The sequence below is a fragment of the Molossus molossus genome, unplaced genomic scaffold, assembly GCF_014108415.1.
Source record: "Molossus molossus isolate mMolMol1 unplaced genomic scaffold, mMolMol1.p scaffold_m16_p_9, whole genome shotgun sequence".
NCBI classification, from domain to species: domain Eukaryota; kingdom Metazoa; phylum Chordata; class Mammalia; order Chiroptera; family Molossidae; genus Molossus; species Molossus molossus.
In genome coordinates this window covers 97,655,368-97,672,592 of record NW_023425403.1, presented here as the reverse complement: position 1 = coordinate 97,672,592, position 17,225 = coordinate 97,655,368, and the positions used below count along the sequence as shown (strand labels likewise).

General features: G+C 40.8%; 1 protein-coding gene across 1 annotated transcript in view; it reads left to right on the top strand.

The window, feature by feature from the left end:
• The first annotated feature begins 6,603 nt into the window (after positions 1-6,603).
• The window catches only part of NEK3 (NIMA related kinase 3), a 28,870-nt gene continuing 18,248 nt past the window's right edge, over positions 6,604-17,225 (top strand). Inside the window, exons 1-7 of the mRNA XM_036250002.1 lie at positions 6,604-6,726; positions 8,890-8,983; positions 9,071-9,168; positions 10,596-10,679; positions 11,166-11,233; positions 11,331-11,417; positions 14,028-14,082. Of these exons, the coding sequence (XP_036105895.1) occupies positions 6,610-6,726; positions 8,890-8,983; positions 9,071-9,168; positions 10,596-10,679; positions 11,166-11,233; positions 11,331-11,417; positions 14,028-14,082 (603 nt within the window). The 5' untranslated portion in view covers positions 6,604-6,609. The remainder of the gene's footprint in view (positions 6,727-8,889; positions 8,984-9,070; positions 9,169-10,595; positions 10,680-11,165; positions 11,234-11,330; positions 11,418-14,027; positions 14,083-17,225) is intronic.

Genomic DNA, 17,225 nt, shown 5'->3' with positions numbered 1-17,225 from the left:
ATTTTCCTGGTTAGAGTTGCCAGCCCAGGAATGGTTTAGTTATCCTCTAGCTTTTTGCCTGGAGGCTATCAGTAGCAGTTATTTGAAGATCCTTGGGTTCTCAGTTGTATGAAAAATTCCCTCAGGTGCTCAGTGTAAGGGGATTTTCCGAGGGTGGGGCAGATGCTGGTTGTTAATGAGCCTCAATTTGCATTTCCATGGCCCACCTGGGTGTGGTTGAATCTCTAAGGAAGAGGTCACAGCCTCTCCCCAGAGCCCTGGGAAGGAGTAAGATGGCCACCGTCCTGTGTGGCTGCAACTCAGCAAAAGCTCTGAGTGCCCTTCAAATCCCGTGTGTCCCCACACAGTTCCAGTCCAGTCCGCCCTCCCTCTGCTGGAGCCCAAGGTGAGTGGTTGTGGCTATTTCTGCATCTATCCCAGCTCTGTGCTGTGGAGCTGCTTGGTAGTGTAACCAAAGAGGGAACTGCTCACAGCTAAGACCGCTGTTGTCTGTGGGGTCCCAGCTCTCCTCTCTTGCCTCCGCAGTCCTATCAGGATTGAGTCAGTGTCCCTGGTTATATGATCCTTGCAAGCTGCTTTTCTGTTGCCTTTTCCCGACAATTTGTCTTTATTTTGGTTGTAATTCCAGTTTGGTCCTCGGAGACGGTCTGTGTAGCTTCCATTCGCCCTGCTGCCTTTTCGGAATCGCATGATCTCAATTTTAGAATAATCCAAACTTTTCAGTGCTAGAGATGATTACACAGCTATGCTTTGGCATCACCTTTGAGCTACTCAGTAGCCTTTGTCCTCATTAGCTTCTTCCTGTATTCCAACAACAATAATAAAAACTTCACTACTCAGAATTTTACTATATACAATTTATAAACAAATATAAAGATCTTGATTACATAAGCTTTCCTATTAGAAGTTTTTGTCCCAATACCCAAACTCTATAGATGACTTAAGTTTCTATTTCATGGAGATAATTAAGTTTCAAGATTCTCAAGATTTTCAAAGTTCTCAAGATTTGTTCTCCTTGTTTAATATTGTCTACATCCATACCCATCCTTATTTCTTCTTCTGGTCTCAGAAGCAGATTTGACATCTAGTCCAAGGCTGATCCTCTTACTGGGCTCTTAAATAGAGAGGTTTAATTATTCGCTGTATTTGTTTCTGAATGCTTCAGTCTCAATTAGATCATCCTGGGCCCTTCTGCCTTTAGTATTTTCAGTCTCACTTTCCTTCCATTGGTTTATTATCCCTCAACATACAAATATATCTACAATTTCCCCATTAAAAAATACTTGCATAATCTGTATTTCCCTCTACCCATAGTTATCACCCTCTCTCCTTCCTTTTATGGCTAAGGTTTTTTAAAGTATCTTACACTCTTTGGTTCTTCTCACCATCCCACTTCAACGACTGCGATTTGGTTTCTCCTTCATCGCATCATTGTAAACTACTCTCTTCAAGACCACCCAGGATTTTCTGTTGCTAAATCCAATGGGCCCTCTTCAGACTCAGTCAGTGTCCGACAGTTTACTATTACAACACCTCTCTTACATTATTGTAGTGTAATCAGACTGTGGAGCCATATTGTCTAGATTCGAATTCTAGCTCTACCACTTATTAGCTGTGGTAACTGAGACAACTAACTTAACTTCTCTGTGCCTCAGAGATAATAATTGTACCTATCTTTAGGGTTATTTCAAAAATTAAATGAGTTAATAGCTAACATTTATCTAGTCCTATTCTAAGTACTATATATATGTATATATATATATATATATATATATATATACACATATATATATATATATACACACTCACTTAAAACAGTGCCTAGCCCTTAGTAATTTGTATATGTCATCTATAATAATAACATTTTGGTTGTTGTTAAGCCTCATCCAAGTCTACTTCTCCACTGAGTTTCAGAGAGAGAGGGAGGGAGGAAAGGAGAGAGAGAGAGAAACATAGATGTGAGAGAGACGCATCAATTGTCTGCCTCCCACACGACTCCCAACTAGGGTCAGGAATTGAACCAGCCACCCAGGTACATGCCCTTGACCAGGAATTGAACCTGAGACCCGTTGGTCTGTGGGCCAACTCTCTAACTGCTGAGCCACACTAGCTAGGGTAATAATATTTTATTATTTTCGACTGCTACCCAGTTCAGAAGCTCCCCTAGATGGGATCCTCACTTGCCTATAGCTGTTAGAGAAAAGAGGCCAGATATGTTCTCAATATGCTCACTTAACCATTCTCATCTGTCTATGCTTGCTGATTATTATGGGTCAAATTGTGTCAACCCAAAAAGATATGTTGGAGTCTTAACCCCCAGTATCTCAGAATGTGATCTTATTTGGAAATAAGGTCATTGTATATGCAATAAATTAAGATGAGAGCATATTGGCTTACTGTTGGCTCCTAATCCAATATGACTGGGAAGACAATGTGAAGGGACACAGAAAAGACAGCATTCTACATGCTAAAGAAGACCTGCACCCCAGGTCTGCCTGGAACAGGTCCCTTCCGGTCCTCAGAAACAGTCCTGCTGACTGCATTATTTTGGACTTCTAGCCTCCAGAACTGTGAGACAATAAATTTCTGCTGTTTAAGCCACCTAGTTTGTGATACTTTGTTATGGCAGGCCTAGCAGACTAATACACTAATGGAACAATGTCTGTGGACACTGGCAAGGAAAGAAAAGAGTTGGGCACTTTTATCAACTTTTCTCCAATGCTGTGATGAATACAGTATAAGGTAGTTGAGGTCTGCGCCTGTTGCTCAATCTGCAAGAGCAGTAGTTCATGAAAATTTAAACTGTAGCAGTATTCTGGGTATAGGCATGTATAGTAGTTTTGTATTTGTTTTCCCCCATTAAAACCAGTCTTTTTTATTGCATACAAAGAAAGCCAGCAGAGCAAGAGTTGCCAGTGTTGACGCTTCAGAACATTATACTCCTACTCTTATCACTACACTATGGAATAATCCTATATTAACTCTTGCATGTTTAGTATTTACAAGTATAACCAGACATTCATTATTCTAATATATTCTAATAGACATATTCCAATATATAATTTTACTATATATTCTAATATATTTTAATCTTCACAATAATCCTTTGAGGTAGAGAGGTTTAGTTACTTGCTGCATTCATTTTGATTGCTGCTGTAACAAATTGACATAAACATAGTGGCTGAAAACAACACAATTTATTATCTTCTGGTGATCTGAAGTCTGAAACAGATCTCGCTGGACCAAAATGAAGATATCAACAGGATTGTGTTTCTTCTGAAAGCTCAAGGGGGGAGTTTGTTTCTTGGCTTTTTCCAGGTTCTTGAAGCCACCAGCATCTTCAATGTTACTCTGACTCTGTCTTTCACTTCTGTCCCTCTCTTCCACTTGTCAACGTAAGAAATGTCCAAACCTGTAGAGAATTTTTATAAGTTTATTTGAGCCAACTGATGATAACTGTCAGGAAGCAAAATCTCAACGGATTGAGAAAACGCTCCAGAGAATGGCAGTTTTGCAGCTTGTTTTATACATAAGTATAAAAGGGGGTGATGTAAAGAGGATTACATGAAATTCATTGGTGGTAGATTAGGGAGGCACAAGAAAGCAAAGCAGGGAAATCTCTGAGAGTAAAGAGTAAAATGGAGAGACAAATACTTCTTTTACACTGGTGGGTAAAGGATAGTTAAGAATTAGCATTTATAGCACATAGAGATGGTATTTAGGCAACAAGATAACAATGACGAGTTCTGTGGTCTCATGTTCTAGTGCTGTGGGTATAGCCTGAGGAATCCAAAAATAGGGAATTACTCTGACACTCCACAGGTATGTTATCTTAGATGCAAAAAGACAACAGATAGGCTCACTTAAGGTAAAGACTGACTGTTGTCAAGGAAGCTACAGGCCTAGGATGTGACTAACCCACCATGACTCGCTTTTAGTTACAAATGTTTATGTTAAGACCATCCTATGCAGTTACTTTTGGTCTCTAAGTTTGCCAGGCCTGCCATGTGGGTCTCCCATGAGCTTGTCAAGCCCCTTTTTGGTCCACACATTTTAAAGAGCTTTTGAGATTACATGGGGCCCACCAGGATAATCTAAAATAATCTTCATATTTTCTTTTAAATATTAAGAAAAAAACTTTTTTTAATCCTCACCCAAGGACATTTTTGCAGTTATCTTCAGATACAACAGGAGGGAGAGAGGGAAGAAGGGAGAGAGAGAGAGAGAAACATGGATGTGAGAGAGAGACATGGATTGGTTGCCACTCACACAACCCCAACCAGGGCCAGGGAGGAACTGCAACCAAGGTACCTGCCCTTAGCAGGAACTGAACTCAGGACTCTCTGGTCTGCCCACCAGTGCTCTAATCTTGAGCCAAACTGGCCAGGGCCAAATAAGTTTTTTTTATTATTTTTTTTATTTTTTAGAGAGAGAAACATGGATGTGAGATTGAAACATTGATCCACTGCCTCCCGCAGCCATTACTGGGGTTGGAATTTGCCAGCTGGGCATGTGCCCTAACCCGGAATCCAACCCAATGGGGACCTCTCAGTTCATGGAGCAAGCTCAATCCACTGAGCCACACGGCCGGACAATGTTCATATTTTAAAATTAGCTGGTTGGCAACCTTAATTCTATCTGCAAGCTTAATTCCACTTTGCCCTGTAACTTAACTAGTATATGCTCAAATTCCAGGGAGTGGTATGTGGACATCTCTGGGGGACACTGTTCTGCCCTCCACACTTGCCGAAGGTCACAGCCCTTGAGCTGAGTGCTGTGCCCTGAAATTTATATACGTGGGCTATTCTCTTAAACTGGAGACAAAATTGAAGTTGCTGGGGAACACTTTTCCCTTCATACTACTGGCACTGTTCTAGAGCCACAAGGAACCAGGCTTAAGGCGCCTTCCGTAGTCCCACCTACTCCGAGAACAGACCTCCCACCCGCCCGGCGTCCTCGGCGGCAAGGACCCCACCGGACGGCCCGCCCCGCGGAAGCGCGCCAGGCGCGGCCGAGGAGCAGGTGAGCGGTCTGGTCCCGCAGGCCGCCTGTGGTGGGAGAACTGCGGCGGCGGGTGCCGCGGTCTGGGGCCCGCGAGCGGGGGCGCCCTCGCGGGGTGAGGGGGTGGGAGGCGCCCACGCAGGGTCCGGGGGTGGGGGGGTGGGGGACGCGCTCCAGACGCTGGAGGAGCGGCGCCCCAGCTGCGTCCCCGGCCTGGCCGCGCTCCCGCGTCTCCCACCCTGGGTGTGGCGCAGGTGGGGGGCTGCCGGGGGAGCGGGGTCCCCGGGAGCAAGGGTTTGGTCGCGGGTGAACCGAGTGGCCTCCTCCATGGTGCCGTCAGCCCCGCGCGCTCCTTCTCAGCCTCACCTGTATCTCACCGGAGATCCCACTGCCGGCATTTGCAAATCACTTTACTAGTTTTTGTTTGGCATAGGCACGCAAAGGGACACTTTGTCACGTTCAGAATATATACACGTCTCTTAATGATCGTAGGGGTGTGATATTGAGTAATGAATGGCAAGTGTGGGCAGAGAGGACCAAAGGTGGTTTTCGGCCGAGAACAGTCAGTGGTTGCTGTGTTTATTAGGTGCTGTCCATTACATAGAACAAAGACCCCGAAGAAAAAAGAATAGGAATATGGGAAAACTTGGCATCCCTGTTAAATTGTGTAATAAATACCAGGGATCACTTCCAATAGTGACAAAGAACTTTTTTTCTGTCAGGTCCCTGACTACACAGAAAGACCTAATTGTTCTTGAAAAGTTGTCTTGAAGACAATGCATATTATTGAGTTGTATGGAGAAATCATTTCTTGAGTTTCCTGGTAATTCTAAACAGGAATACAAATGAAGTTTTACATGTGGCTATAGGTTTTGGTTAGTGATATTTGCTTTACCTGCTTTGCTCTCTGTGCCTCATAATTCCTTGTGGTGTGATTTTTAAAAATAAAATAAAACAAGTAAGCTTTCTGAAAATGAAGTAAATTCATCTAGTGTTTTATCTGTAATGAAAAAAAAAATGGATCACTATTCTAAGGTTTCAGTGATAATAATCACTGCCCTTTATTTGGGGGTTCTTAGGTACTAAAGTATTAGGACTTTTCTATTCATTATTTTTTATGTATTAATCAATCCAACTAGCTGCTTTATTCTGTAAGTACAAGAGGGGAGACTGAAGTTCAAAGACTGTTTAATACCTCTGTTTAGTGCCAGGCACCTCCAACTCAACATGCCTCTCCCATCCCTGTGAAATTCCCACGGCCAGAAAAATCAAACAATAACCCCCGGATATTTCTGCTGGATTGCCAGCATAGCTCTATCTATAAGACTCACTACCCTACATTTGTTGAGTTCTGCACTGGGGCGTCTGCAATGGCAGGGATGATAAGAGATTTGCGCAGGATTATAAAATCTGGTGCAGGTGCTCAGTGTCATACTGTTGAAAAAATAAAGGAGTAAGTTGCTGTTGTCCTGTCATGGTGATTAGAGCTACTTTGAATTCTGCCTTTTCGTAATAAATGTAATTCTCAGATGTTTCTGTTTTTGAATATAGTTTGGGAGAGCCCCTGGAGACTGTGGGAGTGGAGCCAGGCTTCGTGGGGTGCCCAGCATGGATGGTTACACAGTCCTGAGAGTGATCGGGGAGGGCTCCTTTGGCAGAGTCCTTTTGGTTCAGCAGGAAAGCAGCAATCGGATGTTCGCCATGAAGGAAATAAGGCTTCCCAAGGTCACTGCTAAAGAAATTAGCGCATATTGAAAGTGTATATGCAATTTGTATAAGAGAACAAGTTCTTGAGATTTAACATGGAATTGCTCCTCAGTGCAAAAGATGTAATGACTCATAGATTTACAAGGTCTTGATGTGGTTCTTAGGATATTGTAATTAACTAAAAGGAAGAAAAATAGTCAAATGTGACGATTGCTATTTATTTCAATGAGAATAATTTGTAATAATTTCTAATTAGGTATACTTAAGGGTGTAGGAGGTGTTTGCTAAAAACAACTCAGATGCAATATTGATGAAAAAGAAACACAAAAATACAAAGAGTAAAGACCTAAAATGCTAACCTTTGGTATCAGGGAACCTATTCTGTGGTTCAGTTTATAGGTTTTATTCCCCTATATGATGAGGAAGGTGATGATTTATCACTATAACTGTGTATCATAGTTGCATATGGAAGAATCCATGCCATGGAGCCTGCTTAATACTGTTTTGATCAATTTTTAAAAAGTGCATTTTAATAAAATCCCAGGCCCTAGCCTGGTAGCTTAATTGGTTAGATCATTGTCCCAATATACAAAGGATGCAGGCTCAATCCCCTGTCGGGGCACATACAAGAATCAACCAGTGAATGCATACATAAGTGGAACAACAAATCAATGCCCCCCCCCCCGCAAAAAAAAAATCAATTAAAAAAAAAAATCCCAAGTGCTATTTTCCCCCCACTGCATTCTTTTTCTTTTTTGTTAATCCTCTATTTTTTCCATTGACTTTTAGAGTCTGTAGAAGGGAGGGGAGAGGAGGAGAAAGAGAGAGAAACATCAGTGTAAGATAGACACATCGATTCGTTACCTCCCACATGGCTGGGACGGAGGCCTGGGATCGAACTTGCAACCCAGATACATAACCTTGACCAGGAATCAAACCCAAGACCCTCCAGTGTGCGGTTTGATGCTCTATTCACTGAGCCACGCTGGCCAGGGCTCCCTCATTCCTTCTTGATCTTGTTTATTGATTCTCAAACTGAGTGGACATCAGAATCACCTGGAGGGGTTGTTAACACACGATTGCTGAGCCTCGCCCCCTAATTTCTGCTTGAGGAGGTCTGGGTGGGCCTGTGAATTTTCATTTTTAACAAGTTACCAGTTGGTGCTATTGTTGCTGATTTGAGAACCTTTGTTTCTTAATTTTAAGGTAAGTCATTCAGTATTTTATCCTCAAAGAGTAAGTTAGGGAATAAACAGTTTTGGAACCTTTTTTTGCACATGGTCTTTGTCCATCTATGCTGTAGTAATACACCAGTATATTCTTTTTAATCTGGGCCAGTGGACAAAGTAATGCAGACAGTTAAAACATGAAATCTCTGTTTTTGCTTTAAGGCTATATACTATTGTTAATGGCATACTGGCTCTCCAAATCAGGTTATGCTTAGGCTGATGTAAAAACTAGTTTACATTCTGCCCAGATGGTGTGGCTTAGTGGTTGAGCATCGACCTATGCACCAAGAGGTCTCTGGTTCAATTCCCAGTCAGGCACATGCCTGAGTTTTGGGCTCGATCCCCTATAGGGGGTGTGCAGGAGGCAGCTGATTGATATTGATGCCTCTCTCTCATCGATGTTTCTTTTTATTTTTAATCCTCACCTGAGAACATTTTTTCCACTTTTTGTTCAGATAGAGTGGGAGGGAGAGCGAGGAAGAGAGAGAGAGAGAGAATCATCGATGTGAAAGGGACACATCAAGTGGTTGCCACCCGTACGACCCAACCAGGGCCGGTGACAAACTGCAACCGAGGTACATGCCCTTAGCAGGAACAGAACCCGGGTCTCTCTGGACCGCAGGCCAATGCTCTAACTGCTGAACCAAACCGGCCAGGGCTCATCGATGTTTCTATATCTCCTCCTTTCCTTTCTCTAAAAAATCAATAAAAATATTTACAAAAAACTAGTTTATATTCTATACTTGTTAGGATATATCAGCTTAAGCATGCAAAATATAGCCATAGTTGAAAAATCACCACTTTTAGTATTTGATAGACTTAAGTTGGGTCAAAGTGCAGTGCTCTGAAACTGTGTCTGGCATTGGAGTATCATATGAACTCTACTGTATCATTGTGAAACTGTCTACTTTCAAATGAAGTATTACATTTACATTTATTTAAAATCTTCTAGTCTTTCTCTGGTACACAGAATTCTAGGAAGGAGGCTGTTTTGTTAGCCAAAATGAAACACCCCAATATTGTTGCCTTTGAAGAATCATTTGAAGGTAAATATGAATTCCCCCAGATACATGCTTTTCTGAATTTGATTTATGGTCACCACGCTTTTGTAAAGAGTTTTACCTTTGTTTAAGCTGAAGGACATCTCTATATTGCGATGGAATATTGTGATGGAGGGGACTTAATGCAAAAGATTAAACATCAGAAAGGGAAGTTGTTTCCTGAAGATAAGGTAAGAGACTAACTTACATAGTTTCACTCAAGATTTAGAAGAACTTGCCTCATAAAATCTGTGTAAGCTAAAATAAAAGCATTGATATCTGTGATTACTTGACACATTAGTTAGAAAGGTCTTGTTTCTGTATCTGTGCTAACTGTTGTCAGGATGTGGCTGCCTGAGATGATCTTAGGAAGTAAACTGGATATATTTATAACATATCAAGGAATAAAACTTCCATGTTTAGAACATTTCAAAATTGTATTAATTGTCATATTTTGTACTGGAGATTTAAATTTTTTATTTTTGTTGTATTTAAACTTTAGAGACAGATGGATTTATTTTGTATTTCTAGATCATGAAAAAAGTGAGCCCACATTTTTGTTTTTTGGGATTACCTATTCTCAAATCTTTTTTCTTCTAAAGTTTGGCATATTTCTTTAGGTCTAGTACTACTACCTTTTTTCATGGAAAATTGCATACTAATATTATTTTAGTGACTCAATTAAGGAAACTAATGGAGTTTAGTTTGTTTTAGGGTATAACATGTTATAAAACTGTATTCATATGAGTATTTTTACTTAAAAGTTGTTTTGTTTATTTTTATTTATTTTTTTAATCCTCACCCGAGGAAATTTTCCATTTTTTGTACAGATAGAGTGGGAGGGAGAGAGAGGAAGGGAGAGAGAGTGAGAAACATCGACGTGAAGGGACACATCGAGTGGCTGCCACCCGCACGACCAACCAAGGCCAGGGACAAACTGCAACCGAAGTACGTGCCCTTAGCGGGAACCGAACCCGGGTCTCTCCGGACCGCAGGCCGATGCTCTAACCGCTGAGCCAAGCTGGCCAGGGCAAAAGTTGTTTTGTTTAAAATATGGCTTCCATAGGAGGTCAACCTTGACTTCAAATGGGTGACTCTCCATAGCATAAAGAAAAAGTTTAGTTTGACATTCAGTTGCAGGCACCTGGAAATTCTGGGTGCTATTAACTGGGATTTGTAAGCTGATTACTGACCTCAAAGGATTGTTGACAATATAATTAAATATTTTAATGTTAATATAAGAATATTCTGAAGAGGGAAATGAAAATCTGATGTAGTGATTGCACTATAAAATTGTAGCATATCTATTTCTAAGTGGTAAACTACCTTTGTATGTGTATTTAAGAAATACTTTTATTTAGTTGAATATAAGAAAAATATAGTGGGAGTTTTATTAAAATAAATTGCTATTTGGATCACACATAATATGATGAAACATGGATTCGCAGCTTTTCTGACTATTTCCAGACAACACTGTATCTTAGTTGAACTATGTCATTTTTAGGAGTTCTCTGTTTACATTATGTAAAACTAAGGCCTAGCGACGATTGTCTGGCATTTTGGGTTAACATGAACCAGTTTTTGCGTTCTTGCAGATTTGCATGCGTTTTTCTTACAGATACTTCATTGGTTTGCACAACTGTGCCTTGGAGTAAATCACATTCACAAGAAACATGTGTTACATAGAGATATCAAATCCAAGGTAAGTGAAATACACTTTTGGGACCAAAAAAACCTACTTCAATTAGTATTTTTCCTGTGTTATTCTATTTCCTTTTGGGACATTTTTATTTAGTAGTATATGTTAATATTTTTCAGGCTCTCTCAGTGACTGCTTACTAAGACCATGTATTCTCAGATGGAAAATGACTGAGTGCTGGGCCTGCCACATGGAGTTATACCAACAGGTTCCCAGTTAGTCGATCAGGGTCTGCTGATACAATCTGGAGCTTGGTTGTTAGGTTTCTAAGCAGTCATCCTGAATTCCCAAGCTGGGGGATGTATAGCTGTCAAGAGTCTATCTTGTTTTTTGTGTTTCATTTGGGGACTTGGCTATCAGCATTTCAAGTATTTCTGCCCTTAATCTCTATCATCAGCAGGCTTTGAGAGCCAGCTTCTCTGGAGACCTCTGCCTTATGTTTGAATGATGGAAGACAAAATCTGAGCTCTTCTTTTTTGTTTAATGTAGAATATCTTCCTCACCCAAAATGGAAAAGTAAAACTGGGAGATTTTGGATCTGCCCGTCTTCTCTCCAAGTATGTATATCTGTGCTGTAGTAGTAAGAGTGAGTGATCCAAACATCTGTTATTCGGGAATGCTCTGTACTCATTCTTTGCCTTTCTGTGGTTTTAGTCCCATGGCGTTTGCTTGTACTTATGTGGGAACACCTTACTATGTGCCCCCGGAAATTTGGGAAAATATGCCTTATAACAATAAAAGGTAGGTGATGTACTTACTCGGTGCAAGGGTGACTGTTTGGTGACAGGCATTGTAGCCTACAAATGAAGTTTGATTTTTTAAAAATATATACCTGAAACAAATCTGAGTTCCTAGGCTTCTAGATAAAATCATAGTTTTCTAACTGCTGTAATCAGTGTTAAGAGGAACTAAATGTAAATGCTGAAAGAAAGGCTGGTCATCTCTAGGGACAGTGTGAATTATACCACTGGCTCTCAAACTTTGCTGTTCCCATTTTTAAAAATTGCAAAGTACAGGTTACAGTCATCCCAGTTAAATGAGACTGTCTGGGATGAGAAGCAGTTCTCAGTAGTTTCCAGGATCACCAAGTGATTCCATGTGTAGCAAAATTTAGGAACCACTGGATTATGTCATTGAGTTAACATTTATAGGACTAGATAATAAGCACTTGACTAATAGGTTAATAGATTACAAGAAGATAGTATGAAGACCTTATGATTTGAAACTTAAACCTTTTGCTGAATGTAATGTGCCTGTTGAATGAGTGGGTGGGAAGGGGAGCATTGGAAATACGGAGATGTACAAGAAAGGAAATGGCAATCACCCACTTTTTCACAGCTGTTAATAACATTTTTGGAGTCTTTTTTTCTTGAAAGAATAGTTTATTGATTTGTAGAGAGTGAGGAAGGGAGAGAAACATCCGTATGAGAGCACATTAATCGGCTGCCTCCTCCATGCTCCCTACTGGGCATCGAGCCTTCAACCCAGGCATGTGCCCTCACCAGGAATCCAACCAACAACCTTTCAGTGCAGGGCATGATGACCAACCCACTGAGCCACACCAGCCAGGGCATTGTTTGCCATTTTCAGTGTTATAAAGAATGTTGTGAATGCTCTGGCTGGTGTTGCTCAGTGGTTAGAGCGTCGATCTGCGTTCCAGAGAGACCCGGGTTTGGTTCCTGTGAAGGGAGCGTACATCGGGTACATCGGTTGCAGTTTTTCCCCGGCCCTGGTTGATTGTGCGGGTGGCAACCACTCGATGTGTCCCTTTCACGTCGATGTTTCTCTCCCTCTCTCTCTCTCTCTCTCTCTCTCTCTCTCTCTCTCTCTTTCTTCCTCTCTTCCTCACTCTCCCTCCCACTCTATCTGAACAAAAAATGGAAAAAAATGTCCTCGGGTGAGGATAAAAAAAAAAGAATGTTGTGATTAATGTACCTTTTGTGTATAAATCTGTTGTTCTGTATACATTCGTGGCATGAATTCCTAGAAGCAGAAACACTAAAAGGCTTTTGTTACCTTCTGTCAAGTTGCTTTCTGAAGAGGGTATGATCATCCATACTAAATAGGTTCCTTAAGAGTAAAGTTGACTGAACTGGTGACAAAACAGCTATAAAGGGACTTACCGGGACAATTGGGAAGATTTCAGTTTCACAGAAATATTAGAGTATATTATTGGACTCAGGTTAAACTCCTTGGATGTGATAATGGCATTGTGTCTATGAGGGAGAGTGTCCTTGCTCTTAGGAGATACATGCCCATGTGTTTGGGGTGTAGTGATGTCTGCAGCTGTTCCCCAAGAGCTTGTACTAGAGATGGAGGAGGGAACCAGCATGCAAACCTGGCAGATGTTAATGACTGGGGGAAACAAGGAAGGAGTATATGGGCATTTGTAACTTTTCTTTAGGTTTCAAACTTTAAAAAATTTAAATTTGGGGGAAACAGTTGCTAAAAACCATTAGTTAAAATAAAAAGAGTATCTTCTATAAACATCTGGAAGATAAGAATGATGAAGAAGAGTGAATGTTTAGGGCAAATTATAGAACTCTCTTCTGCTGAAGAGTCTTGTTCTCTTCCCAAGGAGACATGTTTTGGTTTATGATAAGGAAGAACACTGTCCCTTAGAGCCATTCAGCAGGGCACAAACTGTGCCCAAGGTAGATTGATGGCCAGCAGGAGGTGTGATCAAAGGCCTGATGTGCTTGGATGATCTGGGTTTAAGCTCACGGGATGACATCTGAAGTCCTCCTTTTACCTGTAATCACTGGAGTCCACAAAGGTCCCGTCTTTCACCGAATACTGCTGAAATGGTACCTGAGCCACCCTGAGTTGGAGAGGCAGAGCTTGGGGAGCAGAGAATTTGTGAGCATTACTGTTAGTAACTACCCACATATTAAAACTTACCATATATATTTTACTTTTTTTTTTTAAGCTGGGTTGTTATTTTTATTGTTCAATTTTTTTTGTTTATTTGCTTCTTTTTTGTTTTTATCTTCACCTGAGGACATTTTTCCATTTTTTGTTCAGATAGAGTGGGAGGGAGAGAGAGAGAAACATTGACGTGAAAGGGACACATTGAGTGGCTGCCACCTGCACGACCCAGCCAGAGCTGGGGACAAACCGCAACCAAGGTACGTGTCCTTAGTGGGAACCAAACCCGGGTCTCTCTGGACCGCAGGCCAACGTTCTAACCGCTGAGCCAGACTGACCAGTGCCATATATTTTACTTTTGATAGCTAGGAATTACTTGCAATATCTGTTTTTATTAATGGTAATTTTTTATTTTTTAATATTGGAAAGTATATATTTTTTTCATATGCTCACTTATAACCCACATTACTTCTTTGTTTCCAGTGACATCTGGTCCTTGGGATGCATTCTGTATGAACTCTGTACCCTGAAGCATCCAGTAAGTGTGGTGGGCAAAATGGAAAGGCAGCCCCTTGTTATATCTGGCCAAGTGATAAGTCAGGTACCAAAGTCCAGTAGGCAGTTTGCTTCCCTAGAATGAATTCATTATAAAAGTTTCATGTTTCTATTGCTGTCATCTTTGCCTTGAGTTGCTTTTGTAGCATATACTAATAGGAAATTTCCATTATTTAGTTTTTTTATTTTGATATCTAGCTTCCCTCCCTCCCTCCCTTCCTTGCCCTCTCCCTTCTTTCCTGCTTTCTCCCTCCCCCTCTTCCTTTTGCTATTCTTAGTTTTATTTAGGCAAAATATATGTAACCTAAAATTTACCATTTTAACCATCTTAAAAAATGTTTTATTGATTTTTTTTTAGAGAGAGAGAGATAGAAACATCGATTGATTACCTCCTGCACACCCCACCCACTAGGGATTGAGCCCACAACCCGGGCATGTGCCCTGACTGGGAATCGAACCAGGACCTCTCAGTCCATGGGATGACACTCAGTCCAGTGAGCCACACTGAGCCACACTGGCCAGGCTCATTTTAACCTTTTTTCTTTTTTTTAAATCCTCATTTGAGGATATTTTTTCAGTTATCTTCAGATAGAGTGGGAGGGAGGAGTAGAGAGAGAGAGAGAGAGAGAAATATGGATTCGAGAGAGACACATTGGTTGCCTTCTGCATGACCCCGATCAATACTGGGGACGAACCACAACCGAGGTATGTGCCCGTGACAGGAATTCAACCCGTGACTCTTTGGTCTGTGGACCAACACTAACCGTTGAGCCAAACCAGTCAGGGCATCATTTTAACCATTTTTTAATGTATGATTCAGTGGCATTAATTAGTTCATACTGTTGTACAGCCATCACTACTATCTATTTGCAAAACTTTTCCATCATCCCAAACAGGAACTCTGTACCCATTAAATAATAGCTTCTCATTGCCCTCTCACCCAAGCCTTGTAATCCACTTTCTGTTTCTATGAATTTGCATAGTTTAGATATTTCATATAAGTGGAATTATGCAATATTGTTTTCTTTTGTATATGGCTTACTTCACATTGCATAAGATTTTAAAGGTTCATCATGTGGTAGCATGTGTCAGAACTTCATTCCTTTTTATGACTAGATAATATTCTATTGTATGTTTATACTGTATTTTGTTTATCCATTCATCTATTGATGGACATTTGGGTTCTTTCCACCTTCTGGCCATTGTTAATAATGCTGCTATGAACATGAGTATACAAGTATCTATTAAAATCCCTGTTTCTAAGTGCTTTGGGTATATACCTAAGAGTGGAATTGCTGGGTTATATGGTAATTGTAAATTTAGCTTTTTAAGGAACCACCAAACTGTTTTCCAGTGGCAGTACCATTTTTTTTTTTTAATACCTCACCTGAGGATATTTTTCTACTTATTTTTAGATAGAATGGGAGGGAGGGAGGGAGACAGAGACAGAAGGAAACATCCATGTGAGAGAGACACATCGATTGGTTGCCCCCTGCATGAGCCCCGACCAAGGCTGGGGATGAACCAGGGATGAACCTGCAACTGAGGTACATGCCCTTGACTGGGAATCGAACCCAAGACTTTTCAGTCCAAGGGCTACGCTCTAATTGCGGAGCCAAACTGACCAAGGCTAGATTTCACTTATTATGTGAGTTTCTTCTCTAACTGAATTATTATGAGAAAATAAACTTTGCCCTATTATATTATATATTTTTCAAGATTTTTTTTTTCTTTATTGCTTTTAGAGAGAGAAGAAGGGAGAGGGAGAGAAAGATAGAAACATTGATGAGAGAGAACATCGATTGGCTGCCTCCCACAAGCCTCCACCGAGGACTGGGCCCCCAACCCGGGCATGTGCCCTGACCGGGAATCGAACCAGCCACCTCCTGGTGCATGGGTTGATTCTTACCACTGAGCCATTTTATTTCTAATAAAATAAAAGAAATAATTTTAAGAAATAATTCAACAAAAAAGAGGTTAAATAACATGCGCTGCTTGCTCAGCAGTTGTTTATTACACAAGTTGTTTATTAGGTCTTAGCTTTGCATAGAAATAAGTTATGTTCTTTGGGCACAGATTAAAAGCATTTTAATCTAGCAAGCATTTTCACAGATGTGCTTGAGAGCATGTAGCAGGGGTGGGGAACGTCAAGCCTGCAGGCCGTTTAAGGCTGGCAAAATCAATACCAGCTAACATCACACGCCTCACTAGATTAGCCTGACAAAATATAGCAGGCTACTTTTTAGGTTGATAATTTGGTATGGCCCAAGAATGATGTTATAAATATCCAAATGGCCCTTGGCAGAAGAAAGGTTCCCCACCCCTGATTCATACAGCTTGAGAGTGAATATTTGAGAAAAATCCTTCACCACCACTAGATGAAAGTAACTCAAGCTGAAGGCATGCACTGTTAATGAGAAGTTGTCTTCCTTGAATATAAGTGGCTTGTAATGCCAGCTGCATAATTAGAACAACTTGGGAAACTTTAAAAAATACTAATTTTTTAAAGGCCACACCAGACTAATTGAATTAAAATCTCTGAGGGTATCCTGGACAGTAGTACTTTTATTTTTAATTGAATTTATTGAGGTGACATTGGTTAATACAATTATACAGGTTTCAGGGGTACAATTCTATAATACATTATCTGTATATTGTATGTTCATCACCCTAAGTCAAATCTTCTATCACTATTTATCTCCCTTGTACCCTCTCCTACCTCTCCCTGCCCCCCTTTCCCTCTGGTAGTCACCATGCTGTTTTCTATGAGGCTTTTGTTTGTTTTTTGTGTAATCCCATCACCTTTTTACCCAACCCCGCTACCTTCCTCTCCCTTCTGACAGCTGTCAGTCTGTTCTCTGTATCTATGAGTCGGTTTGTATTTTGTTTGTTAGTTTATTTTGTTCATTAGATTCCACATATTAGTGAGATCACATGCTACTTGTCTTTCTCTGATTGGCTTATTTCACTTGGCATAATGTTCTCCAGGTCCATCCATTCTGTCACAAAGGGTAAGATTTCCTTTGTTTTTATGGCTGAGTAGTATTCCATTGTGTATATGTACCACAGTTTTTTTATCCACTCATCTACTGGTGGGCACTTGGGCTGCTTCCAAATCTTGGCTAT